This window comes from Camelus ferus, chromosome 17 (genome assembly GCF_009834535.1).
Source record: "Camelus ferus isolate YT-003-E chromosome 17, BCGSAC_Cfer_1.0, whole genome shotgun sequence".
NCBI classification, from domain to species: Eukaryota; Metazoa; Chordata; class Mammalia; order Artiodactyla; family Camelidae; genus Camelus; species Camelus ferus.
Genome location: NC_045712.1, coordinates 15,642,810 through 15,659,056, shown reverse-complemented (window position 1 = coordinate 15,659,056; position 16,247 = coordinate 15,642,810). Strand labels below are relative to the sequence as shown.

General features: G+C 45.0%; 1 protein-coding gene across 12 annotated transcripts in view; it reads right to left on the bottom strand.

Moving 5' to 3' along the window:
• Nucleotides 1–16,247, bottom strand: part of CADPS (calcium dependent secretion activator) — a 416,509-nt gene that overhangs the window by 56,454 nt on the left and 343,808 nt on the right. For all 12 annotated transcript variants that reach the window (XM_032458143.1, XM_032458141.1, XM_032458140.1 and 9 more), the window contains 2 exons: nt 12,452–12,526; nt 11,465–11,548 (listed from right to left, as the gene is read on the bottom strand). In XM_032458143.1, the coding sequence (XP_032314034.1) occupies nt 11,465–11,548; nt 12,452–12,526 (159 nt within the window). The remainder of the gene's footprint in view (nt 1–11,464; nt 11,549–12,451; nt 12,527–16,247) is intronic.

Sequence of the window (16,247 nt, the reverse complement as noted above, 5' to 3'; positions counted from 1 at the left end):
AGCATTCTAGCACTGGCGGGAAGAATGTATCTTCCTTCTCCAGGCTAACTTCTTCAAGGTTTTTGGTTGACTGAAACCATAATTCTGAGAAGCAAAATGTAGCAAACCTCTCCCCTCCCTTAATACATAATCTGGATGCTCTAAGTGCATCTTGGGAAGAGGAATAAATTGCAAGTGCCAAGCGAGGGACTGACGGCTTGGGGGAGACAGAATGTGCCAGTGGGTGGATGTACTGGGACTGTGTGTGCGGGTGAGCAGTTGAGCAAACCTCGGGGGCTCCTGCTTGGGGCCAAGTGACAATTACAGTGTAAGCCCCTTCCAACACTTTCTGAGTCCCTGGAGAAAAACGCAACCCTTGAAGTCGATCTGGGATCATACACAGCATGACGGTTTGCCAGAGCTCTGCCATCAGAGGGGCTGAGGCGTCTTCACTGTTTGCCGAAGATCACTGGTGTTTCCGGCCGATGGTGAAGGGCTCTGCCCCTGTCAGCACCGGGTAAATGCCGCGTAGACGCACACCCACCGTCAGGCCATCTCCCCTCACTTGCCTTTTTAGGAGGGCCAGGCTTGATAAACGCTGTTTTTACAGAGGTGGCAACTGTGACACCAAAATTTTTTTTATGGATAGGTCATCAGATGGCCATTGCAGAAAGATAACACTGGCTTCCAAACTTGGATTCACATTGGAAAGCAAAGAGTTAAGCATCACTATGTTTTAAAATAAAATTTCTCTAAATTGCCTGTAAGTGGAACCAGTGTTAACTTTTTTTTTTTTCAGATAACAGAAAGAGAACATTGAATTCCAAGTCTGGACTCTCACTACTGTTCTTCCTACGACTGGCTATACGAACTTTGGAAAAGTAACTGTTCAGTCTTCTCATAGGCAACATAGAAATACTTAATATCTAATATGCAGTCATATATAAAAATATGGATGCATTTACCGATGACCGAATGCCTAACTCACACTAGTCTTATTCAATTCTTTTAAGAACTTGTCTCCTCATTTTACAAATGAAGGAACTGTGGCTCAGAGAGGGTAAGATGTTTCCCCAGGGAACACAGCTAAGGAGGAGTAGAGCTCTGATGTGAACCCAGGTGCATCTGACTTCAGAGGATCCACTGCTACAGTATGCTGTCCCCCACCCTCAACCGCCCTGCCCTACTTTTTCACGAGCTATTTTACCAAAATCTGAAGATGAAATCCAGACGACAGCTTATGGATGTATTTTGCAAAGCACAAAGTGTTATATCATGATGATCGTCACTCATTACCACAATAAGACCGTTGTATGTAACGACTGATGTAACCGTCACGGTTACTCTGAAATGACCTCTGAGGATCACTGTAAATAAAGCTGCAGAGGGGGCCGGGCGAAGGTGGGAGAGAGCCCAGGCTTTCCGGGAAAGCATCCTTAGGGAAGAACATGAGTTGTGGGGCTGCTGGTTGATTGCACGGCTCTGTGCATGTTCATAAATATTGATTGTGATTAAACTATTATCATAGTAATGAGGGCACTAATACCTTCTCCAGCCCATCCCACCACTCGACTCGAAGTCCCCACCTTTCATTAAACACAGAGCGGCTGGCACTGCTGGGGCGCTGGGCAAGAGGCAGGGAGATGATCTCTATTAAGCAAAAGCATTCCGTTCCATGCGCTGCTTAGGCGCTGCTGCCTCATTAACGAGGAGAATTGTTCACGTCTCCTGTTGCTCAGGGTACTGTGCTCTGAGACTGGGTCCAGGAAGTGTATGTTCTCAGCTCTCTTCCCCCCCGGGGCTTCTGAGCAGATGCCCGATTGAAAGTAGACCTGTTTTTCCTTCCACTCTCCCTCACTTCTCATTTCCCAGCCCTTCATTCCCACAGAGCATTTCTGCAAGGCTCAAGGGCTCCTCCAAACCCACCCTTTTAATGCTGCTGAGATTGAATGATGGGTGTGTGCTTATTACGTGCCTGGCATGAGGCTAAGCACCTTATTAGTAATTCACGCCCACAGCAGTGGGTAGTGATGATTATCATCATTTACAGATGAGGAAACTGAGGCTCAGAGAGGTTTAGTGACTTCCTAAAAGACCCACAGCTGGCAGCAGCATGGAGCTGGAATGTGACTGTGGGTCCACGGGACTGCAGGGTTTACCCTCTGAGTCGCTCTTCCATGCGTCTCTATATGTGCCATCCTCTCATTCTAGGAGAAACTCAAAAGTGCTGATTAGAAAGTTTTAATTTTATAAAAATCTCCAAGCAGGGAGGAAGGCTTATTTTGACTGATTATAAGTGGGGGTCTCTGCCCACCTCTGACATTTTTGGGTTTTTCCTTTGCCTTAGAAACATCTCTCAATTCTAAGAAGCCAAATCGAAAGCAAGCTGGAAGAGGGCAAGGGCCATGTCTCACTCGTGTCCCTGCTTCCACATGGCCGGGGTGCTGAGTCAATGAGGCTGCTACTGTCATTACTCAGTTAGTCATGCATCTGCACGAAGGGGCCACCTGTCACCCCACTGACCTCCCCTTCTCCCTGCAGCTGCCTTAGCCTGAACTCAAGGGTGTAGACTGCTTACATCACTGCTGCCAGCGACAACTGGCCTCTCATAGCCAGCCTAGGTCTGCTACACAGTGGGGAGGGCTTTTCTTCCCCCCACCTTTCCCCCCTGCTCATCTTAGGTAAAGAGGAGGGAAAACAAACACATGGATAAGACAGGACAGTCTAGTTCTGGGACTACAGGAGCTGTTCAAGTCATTTTCTTTCTCTGGTCTCAGTTCACCCAACGGCAAAATGGGGCGGCTACAGTGTATCACAACTTCCCAAAGTTCTGGCATCAATATCACCTTCCCGATTTGGCTATTGCCCATCTGCCATCTGTAATATAGTTCCTTATTGACCTAATATTCTCCTTTAAATTGGCTTGCTTTTTCAATACTTGATTATCAAAAGAAATGTTGTATCACTACCATAAATGAAAATTCACTATCATTCTCCATAAGAGGAGCATAAAAATAAACACAATGTAAATAAAAGTAAGTTATTACACTCTAGGTGGAGTGGTTGCCTGCTGAGGGTGCTGAACAGGAGGACTGCTCTCTCTGTCTCTGTGTCTCTGTTCATTACATATGAAGACCTGAAATTCTCAAGAAGTGTGAGAGGCAGATGAGCACTCAGTGGACGCTTTCTCCCTGATAGAAAGACAAGGATGAAAATAAAATTTAAAAAGAAGTAACACCCGCAGAATTTGATTGGTGTTATTTAATACTGAGTTTCTGTAGCATCAAACATCATCTCAGGTACCATTTGGTACATATCCTACGCTTGGAAAACACTCAGGCAAGTAAAAAGGCTCTTGAAAAGAAGAAAAAGGAGGATGAGGAGAAAGAGGAGGAGAGGGAGGGGAGAGGCGAGGAGGGGGAAAAGGAGAGGAGCAGCCCTGGTTGGTGGTTTGCCAATTTCCGTGGTGCAAATACTTCAACTCTGGTCAGTTTCAGGCTGCCAATGTGCCGTCACTCAATGCTGACATGAAAACAGCTACAACGAATTGGCTCTCAAGCAGCAGGTAGGAACTGAGCCCATCACTGGAAACACTGGAACCAGAACATCTCAAAAGTTCCTTCTGTTGTATACACCCTAGACAGCAACTTCCCAATGACAGAGATAAGAATTGTTTTTTTAAAAAAGTCTTTCCCAATCTACAACTCTAGCTCACTAATTTACATAGAGCAGTCATTTAAAACATGGTGGCGGAATGAGTAACTGATTCTAACACTCAGTATTTGGTGCCATAACTACAGTAACAACCACAGTCATAACAATAGTCAGAAAAAAACTACTGAAGGCTTATCTCATTCCAGGTATATAAATTTTTTCTCATCTATGTCTAACAATACCACATAATACAGGCCTTATTATTATTCCCATTTTATAGGTCGGTAAACTAAGGTCAGAGATTAATTAACCTGTCCAAGATTACACTCTGGTAAGGGACAGAACCAGACAGAACTAGACAACCTTGGTATATGTTGAAATAAATTTAACATATGCTTAAATAGAATGGGATATTCAATTCCAGTTAAGCAGCTATTTTGATTAACAGAGATGAATTCTAGAGACCATGGATGAATGAAAAGTCCTTGAAGAATTAAAATAAAGCACGAAATGCTAAAACGTACATTAAACTTAATGGAAAATAGATGAATCAAATTTTTAAATATAAGAGTGTGCTGAAATAGAAGTTATAAGAGAGTTCTGGTTGACCTTGCTATGGCTATTAATTTGGGTTGCTTAGGAGAAATGATTGCTATACTAAGGACAAAATCAGTGAGAAAAATTGTTGCTCAAAAGCCCTAGGGTCGGTCACTTAAACCTTCCTACAGGTTTAAGTTGAAGATAAGGCGCAGAATGGCTATTTATGGGGCCCCCACAACATGCCAGGTATCATGCAAGGCCGACGCTCACTTTCTAATTATCCCATGGACTCCCTGACGTGGGCATTAGCGCCCCCATTCTACAGATGAAGAAACTGAGACTCACAAATGCTCAATCATGTGTTCACGTTTCTGTGGTCTGGGCTCCACAGTCACATCCCTCCCTCTTACTTTCTGGTGATGAGCTGCCACACGCAGCTGGAGGTCAGGTCAGAATCTCTAACTTCTCATTTCAGAACAATTATTTCCTCTTTGAAGCCATGGACATCTTTATTAGGTATTTCTTGCATAACTGATCTTTCTGTGACCCTGTAGTTCAGCGCCTCAGAGTATGAAGAAGATACTGTGTCTGCCTTATGCTCACTTTGAATGACACTCATCTGTTTACTAAAGAGTATTAAGGGACATGGGCAACTCTGGGTGCTGATTTTCCTTCTTCTGAAAGCTTCTGAAGGGTTGCCTTGGATGGCAGGTACGCTAATTGTCAGGCTGAGTTTTCGGGGCATGAACTGGAAATGAGGGTGATGCCCTAGATGGTGGTAAAATTATCCATCTTAGACCCGCAAATGGATGTCAAGTTCTGAAACACTGGGGGGAGGCTGATGAATGAAGTCCATAGACGGTGTGGCAGATCAGTGCTTTACAGTTCCTGAGGATTTCGGGGCACGGTGTTTTTGTTCGGTCCACGTGAACAAAATACATTAGACAAAGTAAGCCTGGCCTTTCACTGGTGGCTCAGAGCCTCAGAATTAGAAGATCACAAATGCAACACCAGCTTATTACAGGTAGCTGGTCTCTCTAGGACCTCTCTTAAGTTCTCCAACCAAATCCATTTTCACAGTGTCCTCAGGTAGACCCTTCAGTCCCATCACTGTGGGCGAGGTCCTTCACGACCAGGCTCCTGATCAGCTCCTTAACTCCATCCCTGTCATTTCCTTCCTTCTGCTCTGGCCTTTCCCTGAGTCGCGATGAATTTACAGTTTCCAGGATTTACCAGACCTCCCCTTTCTTCTCCAAGTCTTTGTACATTGGAACACCCTTTGGTTTCTTTTTTTTGCCAGGTGAAATTTCACTTATCTGTTAGATTTCAGCCCAAATGCCATTTCCTCCCTGGCCTTCCAGGCGAGGTTGGGTCACTTTGGGCCGCGGTCCCACCGCAGCAACTTCTCTTTCTCTGGATAAGTAAGTGCTTGTAAGTTGCTTGTTGAGAATATGCCTCCCTCATGGGGATATATGACACACTCACTGCTAAGGTCCCAGTGCCCAGCACATAGTAGGTCCTCCATAAACAGTGTGTTGAATGAAGGAGTAGCAGGAAGCTAAAGATTGTCTGGACAGCATAAAGGAAGTGGGGAAATTCTGAATGTCTGTTCCTTTGGTTTTACTGCAAAGCTGACTGGGCTGGTGGGGTAAATTATAAAATATTTTTGCTGGTAGGATGTGAAAAACAGGTGCCTCCCTCGGTAATGATAACAGTTAGTGGATGGCTCTTGGAAAAGTCACTCATTGACTTCGTCTGTGGGTTTCTGTGCTTCTGTGGTGAATCACATTCTGGCGACAATAAAGGAATAAATCTAAGGCGGTATATTAGTTGCTGTGTGACTTTGGACACATTGCTCAACTTCCCTCATCTGTAAAATGGGGATGATAATCATCATATCTGTTACACAGGGTGATTGGGAGGGTCAGATGAGAAAATGCACACAGATCACTCAGCACAGCGCTTGGCACATAGTATGTTCAATAATTTAAGCCTCTACCACCATGGCTGGGGCTCCTGTCCAAGGCAGGCATCTCCACTCTGAAGTGTAGAAGCCAACAGACTTGAATCTCATGAAGTCAGTGTCTGATAATTTGACGAGGTCACCCTCTGAGGGTGGAACAAGACTTCTCTGTCTGCAAGGCCATCACCAACCCACACTATCAAAAGCCTGTCTCTCCCATGCCGGGCACTCCCTAAAGCCAAAGCGAAAATGGAACACCATCTGAGACAACGCTGACAGATCACCATCAACATTCACCCCACTGTACCGTTTGAACTGCTTCCCCACCACAATGCTCTGCGGACAGCAGTGAATTAATTCCCTGGATCCAGTTCTGGCTTTTGACCGAGGTGGCAGTCTCGTTCTCTGGCCTGACGTCATGATCTCTGCCCAAAACCAGTTCGTGCTGCTGGTTAATCCACACTAACATCCGCCCTGGTCATGGATTCTACTTTGTTTCATTTCTAAGTGGCAGACTAATTAAAATGCTGGCAAAAGGAAAAAAGGGTGAATGAGGGTAGTTTGAGACCTAGGAGATTGGATATACCGTAGGGCTGGGTCCCGGGCAGCCCTAATGTACACTTTATCCTTCCTGACCTGAGTGGCTTCCATGTTATACTGTGACCATCTCCCATGGGTGTGGTTGACTGGTGGGGGGAACCCGGAGTGAATTCTAGGGGGCATCAGGGGAATTGATGCGCCTGTTCTGCCTGCCGGGGCTGGCACTCGGCTCCTTCTACACCGTTACTTTCCCTCGGAGGCCCCAGAGATTGCAGGGGGGGAGTATGCTGGTCCCGCTGGAGGGCTTAACCTCTCGGAGCCTCAGTTTCATCTCTGCAGAAGAGCCTTGTTGGAGTGGGATTGTTGAAAGGATTCAAGGAGAAAAAAATACATTTAAAGCACTTAGCCCTGTGCCAGGCACTCAGCAAGCACTTAGAGAACAGGATTTGAAGCTATTTTGGACTTCTCAGTTCATCTAATACAGCCATCGCCATATTACACTGAAGCGAATGAAAAGCCAAGGGGTGGTCCCGTGCTCCAGGTCACACTGGTCGGGGGAAGAGCCGGGGTCCCATCCCAGGTCCCCTCGTCCACAATGTCTTTTTTCACTGGACTCCACTGAATCTCGGGACTAGTAGGGCTCAGCTGAGCTCTTCAATACATCACATTTCTCGGACCTTGCACCTTTGCCCCCTCCAACTGAGTCTTCACGCTCAACATCCGCTCAGTCCCTAAATCCCATTCATGCTCCTTCCAAAATATCCCTGCAAAAATGCCTCCTGTTTTCCTGCCACATGGCCATAGTGGCTGCTGCTCGGTCTGGAAGGTTCTCCCCTCCTCCTCACTCATGGCCGGCCCTTTTAAGTTTCAGTTTCATGTCTCCTCCTTGAGGAGATGGGCCAGAGCCATCCCAGATGAAGGAACACTGCTCCTGCCTTCTCTCTGTCTCCCTCCCTCTCTCCAGTTCGTGGCCTGTACAGCAATGCCCTCACTCTATAGTTTCCTTTTCTTTTAAATTCAGTCTCCTCTTCTAAACGTGAGCTCCCAAAGGACAGGGAACATGTCCTCCTCGCTCACTGCTGTGTCTCTAGCACCTGGCACAATCCATGACACACAGGTGCTCGGTAAATATATCCTGGGTGAAGGAATGAATGAAAGAATGAACAGATTCCAGAAACAGCCTAATCGGTAACCCCTGGGATAGGACCAAGGAAAGGATTTTTAACTTGCTGGGAGAGGGACCTGGACACCTGCTTGTCCCCCTTCTTGGCCTCCTAAAAGAACAGCGCAAGGCTACCCACCAGACAGGGACTCTTCCAAGCAGGCAACCCACACAAAAGCACATCTTGCAGTCGGGGGAAATGGGCGGATAGTTGCTAATTGCGACTTCCAACTGGGCTGATCTTTCAAAAGTTCGAAAGGCGCCTGCCTCCAGAAATCCCAGGCTGCTACTGCTGCTGGGGCTGGAGAGGGAGGAGAGGAGGGGTGCGCCTGGGCGCCTCTTGGGCTGGCACGCAGAAGCCACATCTCCTCCCCCTCTCCCCCCCCAGCTCCTCTCCAAGAGAGGAAGCAATGCAGATGGAGACGAGAAATAAATATTCCTGCCTGCTCTGTGCCACTGCAGACGTCTTCCAAAATGTCTGGCTTGGACCATGAAATCAAGCCCACCCAGGAAAGGAGGCGCTCAGCGGGAGAAAGAGGGGGAAAAGGGTGGCATATTTGTCGGTACTTGTCAGCTTTCTGGAGGACAGAGCACATGGCTCAGACTTGGCAGCCCTGCTGAGGTGGGGACGTGGTAAGTGCACAGTAATACTTGAAGAACTGAATCCGAAATGGGAGCGGAGTTAAGGAAATCCTGCCAGGGCGTCGGCACCATCTCTAGGCCTTTGTCCAGGGTCCCTGGACCCACAGCTGGTTCTCTTATCCTTGATTTCAAGCCTCTTTCCACAATACCGGCTGCCTGTGCTCAGCCCTCACACCCCGACTCCACTCGGGGGTAATTAACACAAATGGGCTGCAGGGAAGTCTTCAGAGGCCCCTGGAAATTTGGGCAGGAGCTCAAATGCACGCGTGGAGAGATTCCTGCCACCTCGAAGTGCAGCCTGCGTTCTCCAACGCTGGAACACCAGCGGGGATGGGAACACAGGCTGCAAATGATAAGTGGGTGCTTTTGGCCTTGGGGGAGCCAAGTGTGTGGGAGAAGTGTCACTAAGGAAGGGAAGTTACAGGCCCAGCAACAGCCCCTGTTCTGAGGTTCTGGGGACTTCAGGAGGCCTGCTGTGCGGCTGCAAAATGTCTCCGAGAAGGGAGACGAGAGGATGAGAAATTCAGCTGGAAAGCTCCTTCCTGCAGGAAGGTGCTAGGTCTTCTTTGTTTCCAACCTCCCGTGAGCATCTCCCTGGTCCCTGGTCCTTGATATGGCTGCCGCCGGACCACCTTTCACTAGTTCCCCTGGTAAGTCAGTCATTGGTGGGGGTTTGTGGCGGGTGGAGGGGGGAGCGGCTTGGTGGATTGAATTCTGCTAGATAAAGAGCAGAGGGGCTTTTCTGGTTTGCACTGGTTCAAATACAGGACCATAAAAACAGTTGCCCAAAGTGAAGACTCAAAGAAAGTGGTATCTTTTGTGGGTGTCAGGGGAACATTTTCCAGAGATGCTGCGTCTAATTCTGCCTCATTTCACCATTGCCATGACTTCACTGAGGAATGAAAGATTATCTAATATTTCCCACTCATGTGCCCTGAATCCTTCTTTATAACTCTTCCCCACTCATTTGCCCATCTGCCTCCTAGTGCCAGGCAATTGCCAGCTGAATCCCACTCTCTCCAGGAAGCTGTTCGTTCAGTGGTGGGGAGAAGCTGGCAGAAGACCTGGGTTCCTGTCCCCAGTCTTCTCATGGCTGTGTGACCTTAGACAGCTTACTCCCCCTCTCTGGGCCTTGTTTTTTTTTGTTTATCAAAGGAGTGGGTTGGACAGGTTTCCTTTCCACTGTGACACATTATGGGTGGTTCTACTGAGTGACTCGATAGAATTCCTACTGTCATCATCCTCTTCCTACCCCACCTTCACCAATTAATTCTAGGGACCAAAGTCATTACATTTTCAGGATTGAGTTCAGTCCTTATATTTGGGAAGATCAGAGCTACATATCAGAATTACATAACAGAACAAGCTGGATATATACAATCCAAAAATTGCTTTAAATGTTTGCTGGCTACATTTTCCTTAATTCCTAGGAAATCTAACATATGGGTTAGGGAAAGACCAAAGTCAGGTATGTTTGGAAAGAACTATGTGCATTTATGTCTGCACTGTACGGTAATCATATTAGTTATCTTTTATTAATAAGAGCTGCCATTTAGTGAAGCCTCTTAGTGTGTTAGGACGATGCTAAGCTCTATCTACACTTACATCATTATCCTCACAACAGCTCGTTACGGATGACATGACCCACTCCCTACTCGCATACAACATTGCTAGGTGACCACCATGAACACATAACCCAGAAACAAAGCGACACAATGGCACACCTCCCCCAAACCAAAACCAAACCAAAACTGAGTCTCAGAGATGGTGAGACACCTACTCTAGATCACACAGCTGCTCAATATTGGTAACAGGGTTTGGACCTGGTTCTGTTGGATTCCGAAGATGAGGATGTGCTGCTCACTCCCCGGGCCTCGTCTTGGCACTGAGAGCCTCTCTAGGGGATTCTCCACACCATAAGGCTGTTTTAAAGACCAGAGACGGTGAGTCCTAAACTGACTGCCTTTCCTCTGGTGCTGTCACAGGAAAGCAGCTGGCCTTAGAGCCAGCAAGAACCCTGCCATCAGAAATGGCAGGACAGCAGGCAGCTGCAGCCTACCTGGCACAGGAGCGATGGGAGAACTGGGCCCCCACGAAGCAGCCGATGGACAGCGACCACCTCTGGTGATCACTCACCTACACAGAATTCGGCGGGCTTCTGCCCAACACCTAACTCACTTCCAGCCCCACGCCCAGTTCTGCACAGAATCAGAAGTTCTCAGCACGCGTACAGATTGGATCATCTGCTCGAGAGGTTGTAAACTCCGGCACCCCCAAACCCAGGCAGGTACGTGAATGAGCGAAACAGCCAGGAAGGGGCTGCCGGAAACTGACAAGCACGCGTCTGGTCTGTGGGGATGACCCGACTCAGCCGCAGCGGACTGGTGCGCTGCGCACATGCAGACCCAGCGCTGCCGACCGCCCACCCCATGGAGACACCCTGGAATACGAACATCTCTGTGAGTTCTCTTGATTCTTAAATGTGGGCCACTAATTCAGGAAAGAAACACATACCCGATGCAGTGAGGACCAAATCAAACCTATTTACAAGCTCTGTCTGACTTGTAGGTCTCCATTTGTAGCCTCTAACATTAATTCTCCTCATTTGCAGATGACAAAGCTGTACCCTGGAAACATGAAGTGATCTCCCCGAGACAGCTGACGTGGGTGCAGGCCGGCAACCCTCTCTTTGGATACATACGTACATACATATAGAGACATACGTGCATCTGTGCACGTACCTATACATACATACATGTTATATAGCCACAAATGAAAAAGAAAGGATTTGGGATTACCCATTGTATGAAATGTTCTGCTCATTCTACTGGTGTCACTATTACACATCGGTAGTTAATGTCGAAACTGCAATTAACACACATACACAAACCAAAACCAAAATGATGCAACACAACAGCCCCCCTCCCCAAAACCCAAACCCAAACTAGAACAAAAACCAGAAAAGAAAGAAGCTCTTTACTTACGGTAAACGATAAAAAAGATGAAAACAAAGTTCCCTCGTCATATCTGGATAATTTTGCCAGCACTCCTTCCAAGATTGTCACGAACTAGTAAAACAGCAAAAAAAAAAAAGGAAAAAGAATGATTACTTCAAACTGTGACTGTTCACAATAAAGAGCAGCGTTTCCCAACCGCCCGGAGACCAGCAATGAGCCCTCGCTCATGTTCAAGTTCTATTATTCGGTTCCCGTCTTTGGGGAAAGGAATAGACTCCCTTCACATAGAAATATTTGACTTATTCGGCTTTCTCTTCATTATTATGTGATTGCAAATATAGAGTGTTACAGAAGTGCAAAGTGACAAAATATTATTGAGTTGCATCTAGCACGCGATAATATTAAATGCACTTTTCAAAATCCAAAACTGCGCAAAGCAGTTTTTACGTTACATATTAGCACTACATTTAATCCAATCTATTTTTATTTGTATTTTATCAGTAATTTGGGGGAAACAGAAGTTTAGCACTGGCAAATATAAATGTCTTCCCATTCAGCATTACTTAGTTAAAATTCTATAATTCATGAGGGTGACTGAAATAGCTTTATCTGACTTTTCTGTTTTATTATGACTCTCACTGCATGTGAAACTAGGGGAAAGGGGGTTTTCAGGATGGCAGAATTCCTTATTACCGTTTAACTTTCTGTTTTGAAAAAAAAAATCTAACTTTGTCAATGCTGAAAAACAAAACAAATTTCTTGCGCATAACCGAGTGCAATGTTTGGGGCCAAGTTCTTATTAAGGTAACCTATGCCACTTCATCAATTTATCTTCACACGGCTTGCAATCATCAGAAAAAATCATTCGGCGCTGAGGCTGGGTGACGTACAGTCTTGTTTCCTGAGAAATACAAGTCCCCAGCACAACTTTTTAACGTGTTACATTTTAATGGAAATGCAGACATAACAAAGCGATGTTCACAATGAAACATTTCACCTGAAGCTGAAGGTTACCTTTGCAACCAAGAGTGTTATCATTTCTTTAACAGTTTCTTCAATTAGTTCGTCTATTTTTGAATGGTACTGATGCTAAAGAACACAGAAAGACAAATATTAGCATGTTTGAGAGGTGATGGCATTGCATCCACTGGTAATTTTTAGACAACACAATTTATAAATAAAGCCTGGCCTGCAGACCCAGTTTATTTCTATAGTCACAGAAGCAGCTGTAAGATTCTGACTCCAGGTCTTTGATGAAGGGAGATCTGAAGCTCTTAAAAAAATTACCAGGCGCATTCTTCCTCACCCAAAGCTTTTGCTGGCTTTGACATGTGTAGACACACACACATTTACAAACAGCAAGCATAGATGGCTTACTGGCCTGGCTGTTTGCTGATCTAGGTCTGATAAAACAAGATACCACGATGATTTAATAGAGGGGATAAAAATTATCTTTGGGAAACTGCTGGGGGATGTGACTTACGGAGTCACAAATTCCAAAGGGAATTTGACCAAGATACTGATTGATTTTGCAAAACGTGTTCTCAAATCATCAGATCTTTCTGGTTAATGCCTGAGAGCTCCCCGGTTCTGTCTCCAGGTGTTGACTCAGTATGGTAGCAAAGTGTCTCTTTCTGAACCGTGTCAGCCACACATTTCCTTCATTCGTGGAGAAGCAGACCCAGGCTTAGAGCCTCTCCTGAGACGGCTGCTAAGTTTTTCAATTTCTCTAACTGCTGCTGTCAATTAAACTTAAACACTAATGCAAAAACAAACCCCCACACAAACAAAAATCTGCTGTAGTTGCCAGGAAAAAAGAAAAAGCGATTTCAACAGAAGATACCGTATGCCAGCTCCTTGACATTTATTAGATCACTTTAGTATCCATTTGAATTATTCCATATTTCCTTAATAAAAAATAACAATGCAAAACATTGCTATTTGGAAGGGAAAAATACACTTACCCACTCTTTAGCAAACTTTCAGAAGGATGATTAATGAGGAATGGAGAAGAAAAAGGAACAGTGCAAATAAAAATTAGGACAAAAGGACACGTGAGACAACCAAAATTAAACAAACCATCCAAAAAGCTATGAACACAGACAGAAATAATAAGCCATAGTAATGTGGTTTGATATTCTGATAACTGGCAATCGAAAGCGAGCAAAGGGATGTGAATGAGGTTAATTCATTTAAAGTCATGGGTGAAGTTTTGATTGTAATTGGAAGACCTAGATAAAGTCCCAGGGCAAAGATGGGAAGTCATGATGCCTAAAAAAATACAGCTCAGTTTCCTCATCTGTAAAAAACAAACAAGCAAACAAAAACCCCCAGATAATTCTACTACCACCCAGGACCAATGAGAAGGGGAGGAAAGCCAGGACAAATGACTGATTTTGGAAAGGGAATGAGGCAAATCTTGTATAAAGATACTTAGCAAATTTATTCTGTTATTAATACTATCATCATTACATTATTAGTAGTACTAGTATTTAAAAACCAGAGCGAAGTCCTTTCCTGGCAGTCCTACTCTCAGACTCTTAGATCTGTTTTGAAGATCAAATTGAGGGTCTAGGTAGGAAAGCATTCTGTCAACTATAATCGCAATTCAAATATTATTATTTGTTGAAGGTCAAGAAGATAAAGGTAGGGAGAGGGCGTCGCCTTATAGCTCAATCATCTCATTGTAGTTTCCTTTTAGTTGATTAGAGGAAATGGCCCACATCCTGTCCTGATGAATGAGGACCCATCTTGTGTCTACTGCTGGTTTCATGAAAGGATTTACTTGTAAGCGGCAGAAACCTGAAGGTCAGCGTGAAAACTATCTGCAGAATTCTGCGCCCGAAACACAAAGAAAGATGTCAGAGCTAAAGAACTCAGAAATACTGACACATTCCTGGGCTCCCAATTCATCTTTCGGTCTTGAGATAAGATTCAGAATGACCTTCCCTCCGCAGGTGACTGCCTCACTTTGCTAGATTTTCTTTGGAATTGCTGTATATGATTCACATTTATTAAATTAATTAGGAGGCTTCACTGACTCAGAAAAGCTAGTTGCAGGCAAAATACTATCATATGAAATATTAGATGAGGGGCTTCTAACCAAGCAAAGAACATCGAGAAGGGAAAAATCTCTTGAAACACTTGGCCGAAGTGGCCAAGGGAGCCAAGAGCGGTCACTCGATGCACCAAGAAAGATGGAGGCTCTTGGTCTGAAGGCTTAACCATGGTCACCCTTTCTTGAAAGACAAACAACCTTTTCATTCTCTAAGGAATCCAAACTGAAGTATATGGAGACATGGGGGTTTATGGGAACCTCTTCCTACCTCCAATATTTCCATGCCGAACACAGCCCGCCTTCCCTCCACGCTGGTCCCACTGCACCTCCCTTTCTCTCTAAGTGAATAATATTATGATCTCCACTCCTGTCAATCTCTACTGGTCTATTTCTCATCTCTTCCACGTGGCTAGAATTACCTCTGTTGGGAATACAATCATCATCTTCACCTAATGGAGTAATGAAACCATGCATGGAAACATGGTTTAGAAACTCAGAAGTGCCATCCGTCAGAATGACTATTACAAGTACTAAGTGATTAGCATGGTGATTACATGTTTGCATACATTTCTCTAAATTCATCTAAAATCTATACACTTCATTGTATGTAAATTATAACCCGAGTTAAGTAAAACCTACTTTGGGAAAGACAGGTGGTCAGGGTAATATCCACCCTGCTTATCATGTGGCAAAGGGGTACACGTCAAAGCAGTCCCCATTCCTATTCAAGTGATTGCAAAACACATGAATTTCCTTGATCAGATTCTCCTGAGACTTAATTTGAGGGATTTGCTTTTCTGGAGCAAGTGAGTACTCTGCTTTCGCTCCACTCTTTCTTAGGAGATACATCGCTCCATGCAGATGAAAAGGTCCATTAAGGAGACAGAAATACTACTGGGGCATCTTTTACTTACCACCCCCTTAACTAAACTATCTTGTCAGAAAATTTCTTGCAGTCATATTTCTTGCAGTCTATCTGCCTCCTAATTGGGGAACCAAGAGGGATCCTTTCTATTTTTGCATTTTCCGTTCCTCTCTGTTGGCTTTCTTAGATTGCCTTGACCCTCATAAAAATAACAATATCCTGAAGTTATATTCTGGGGCACTACATGCTGGCGATCGCAAGGAAACTACTCATCTTCAACGGCGTGGAAAGTTTGCAGACTTTACTTTTGCTCCTGACGAGCTAAGTTGCAACAAACTCACAATCACTTTGTGAAAATTATCCCACTCGACTTCCTGTGCTGCACATTTTGCCTTGTCATGGAACAGATTGTGTGTACGTTGTCTTTCTGTTAAGACCATCTGACCTTGGAAATGAGATGAAAACACACTAGACCAAGTGAGAAACTATTTAATACACAATTTCCCCTCTATGGGTGCCTTCACAAATTTTAATGAACAAATAAATATTTAAGATGGAAAAGTATGGTTAACAAATGTTTCAACAGCTGCCTTTAAACGCGACTTCACCCCAGGGATGAAATTCAGGAAGTGATCTTAAAATTGGAGACTACTGTGCCACCTGGTTGGTATCTAGCCCAAAATACCGTGAGGGAGTTGGAACCCAGGTGAGAGCAGATGTTAGGAACTAGATCTATAATATGAGTTTATGATCCAATATCACCAAATGAAAACTACATAAAAACACTGGGCTTTTCTCCTCCCAGTTTCATGATGTTTCTAGCCACCCTTGGCCAACCTCATTTTAACAATTCAGTTTCGACTTTGGAGATGAATATCCCCATTCTA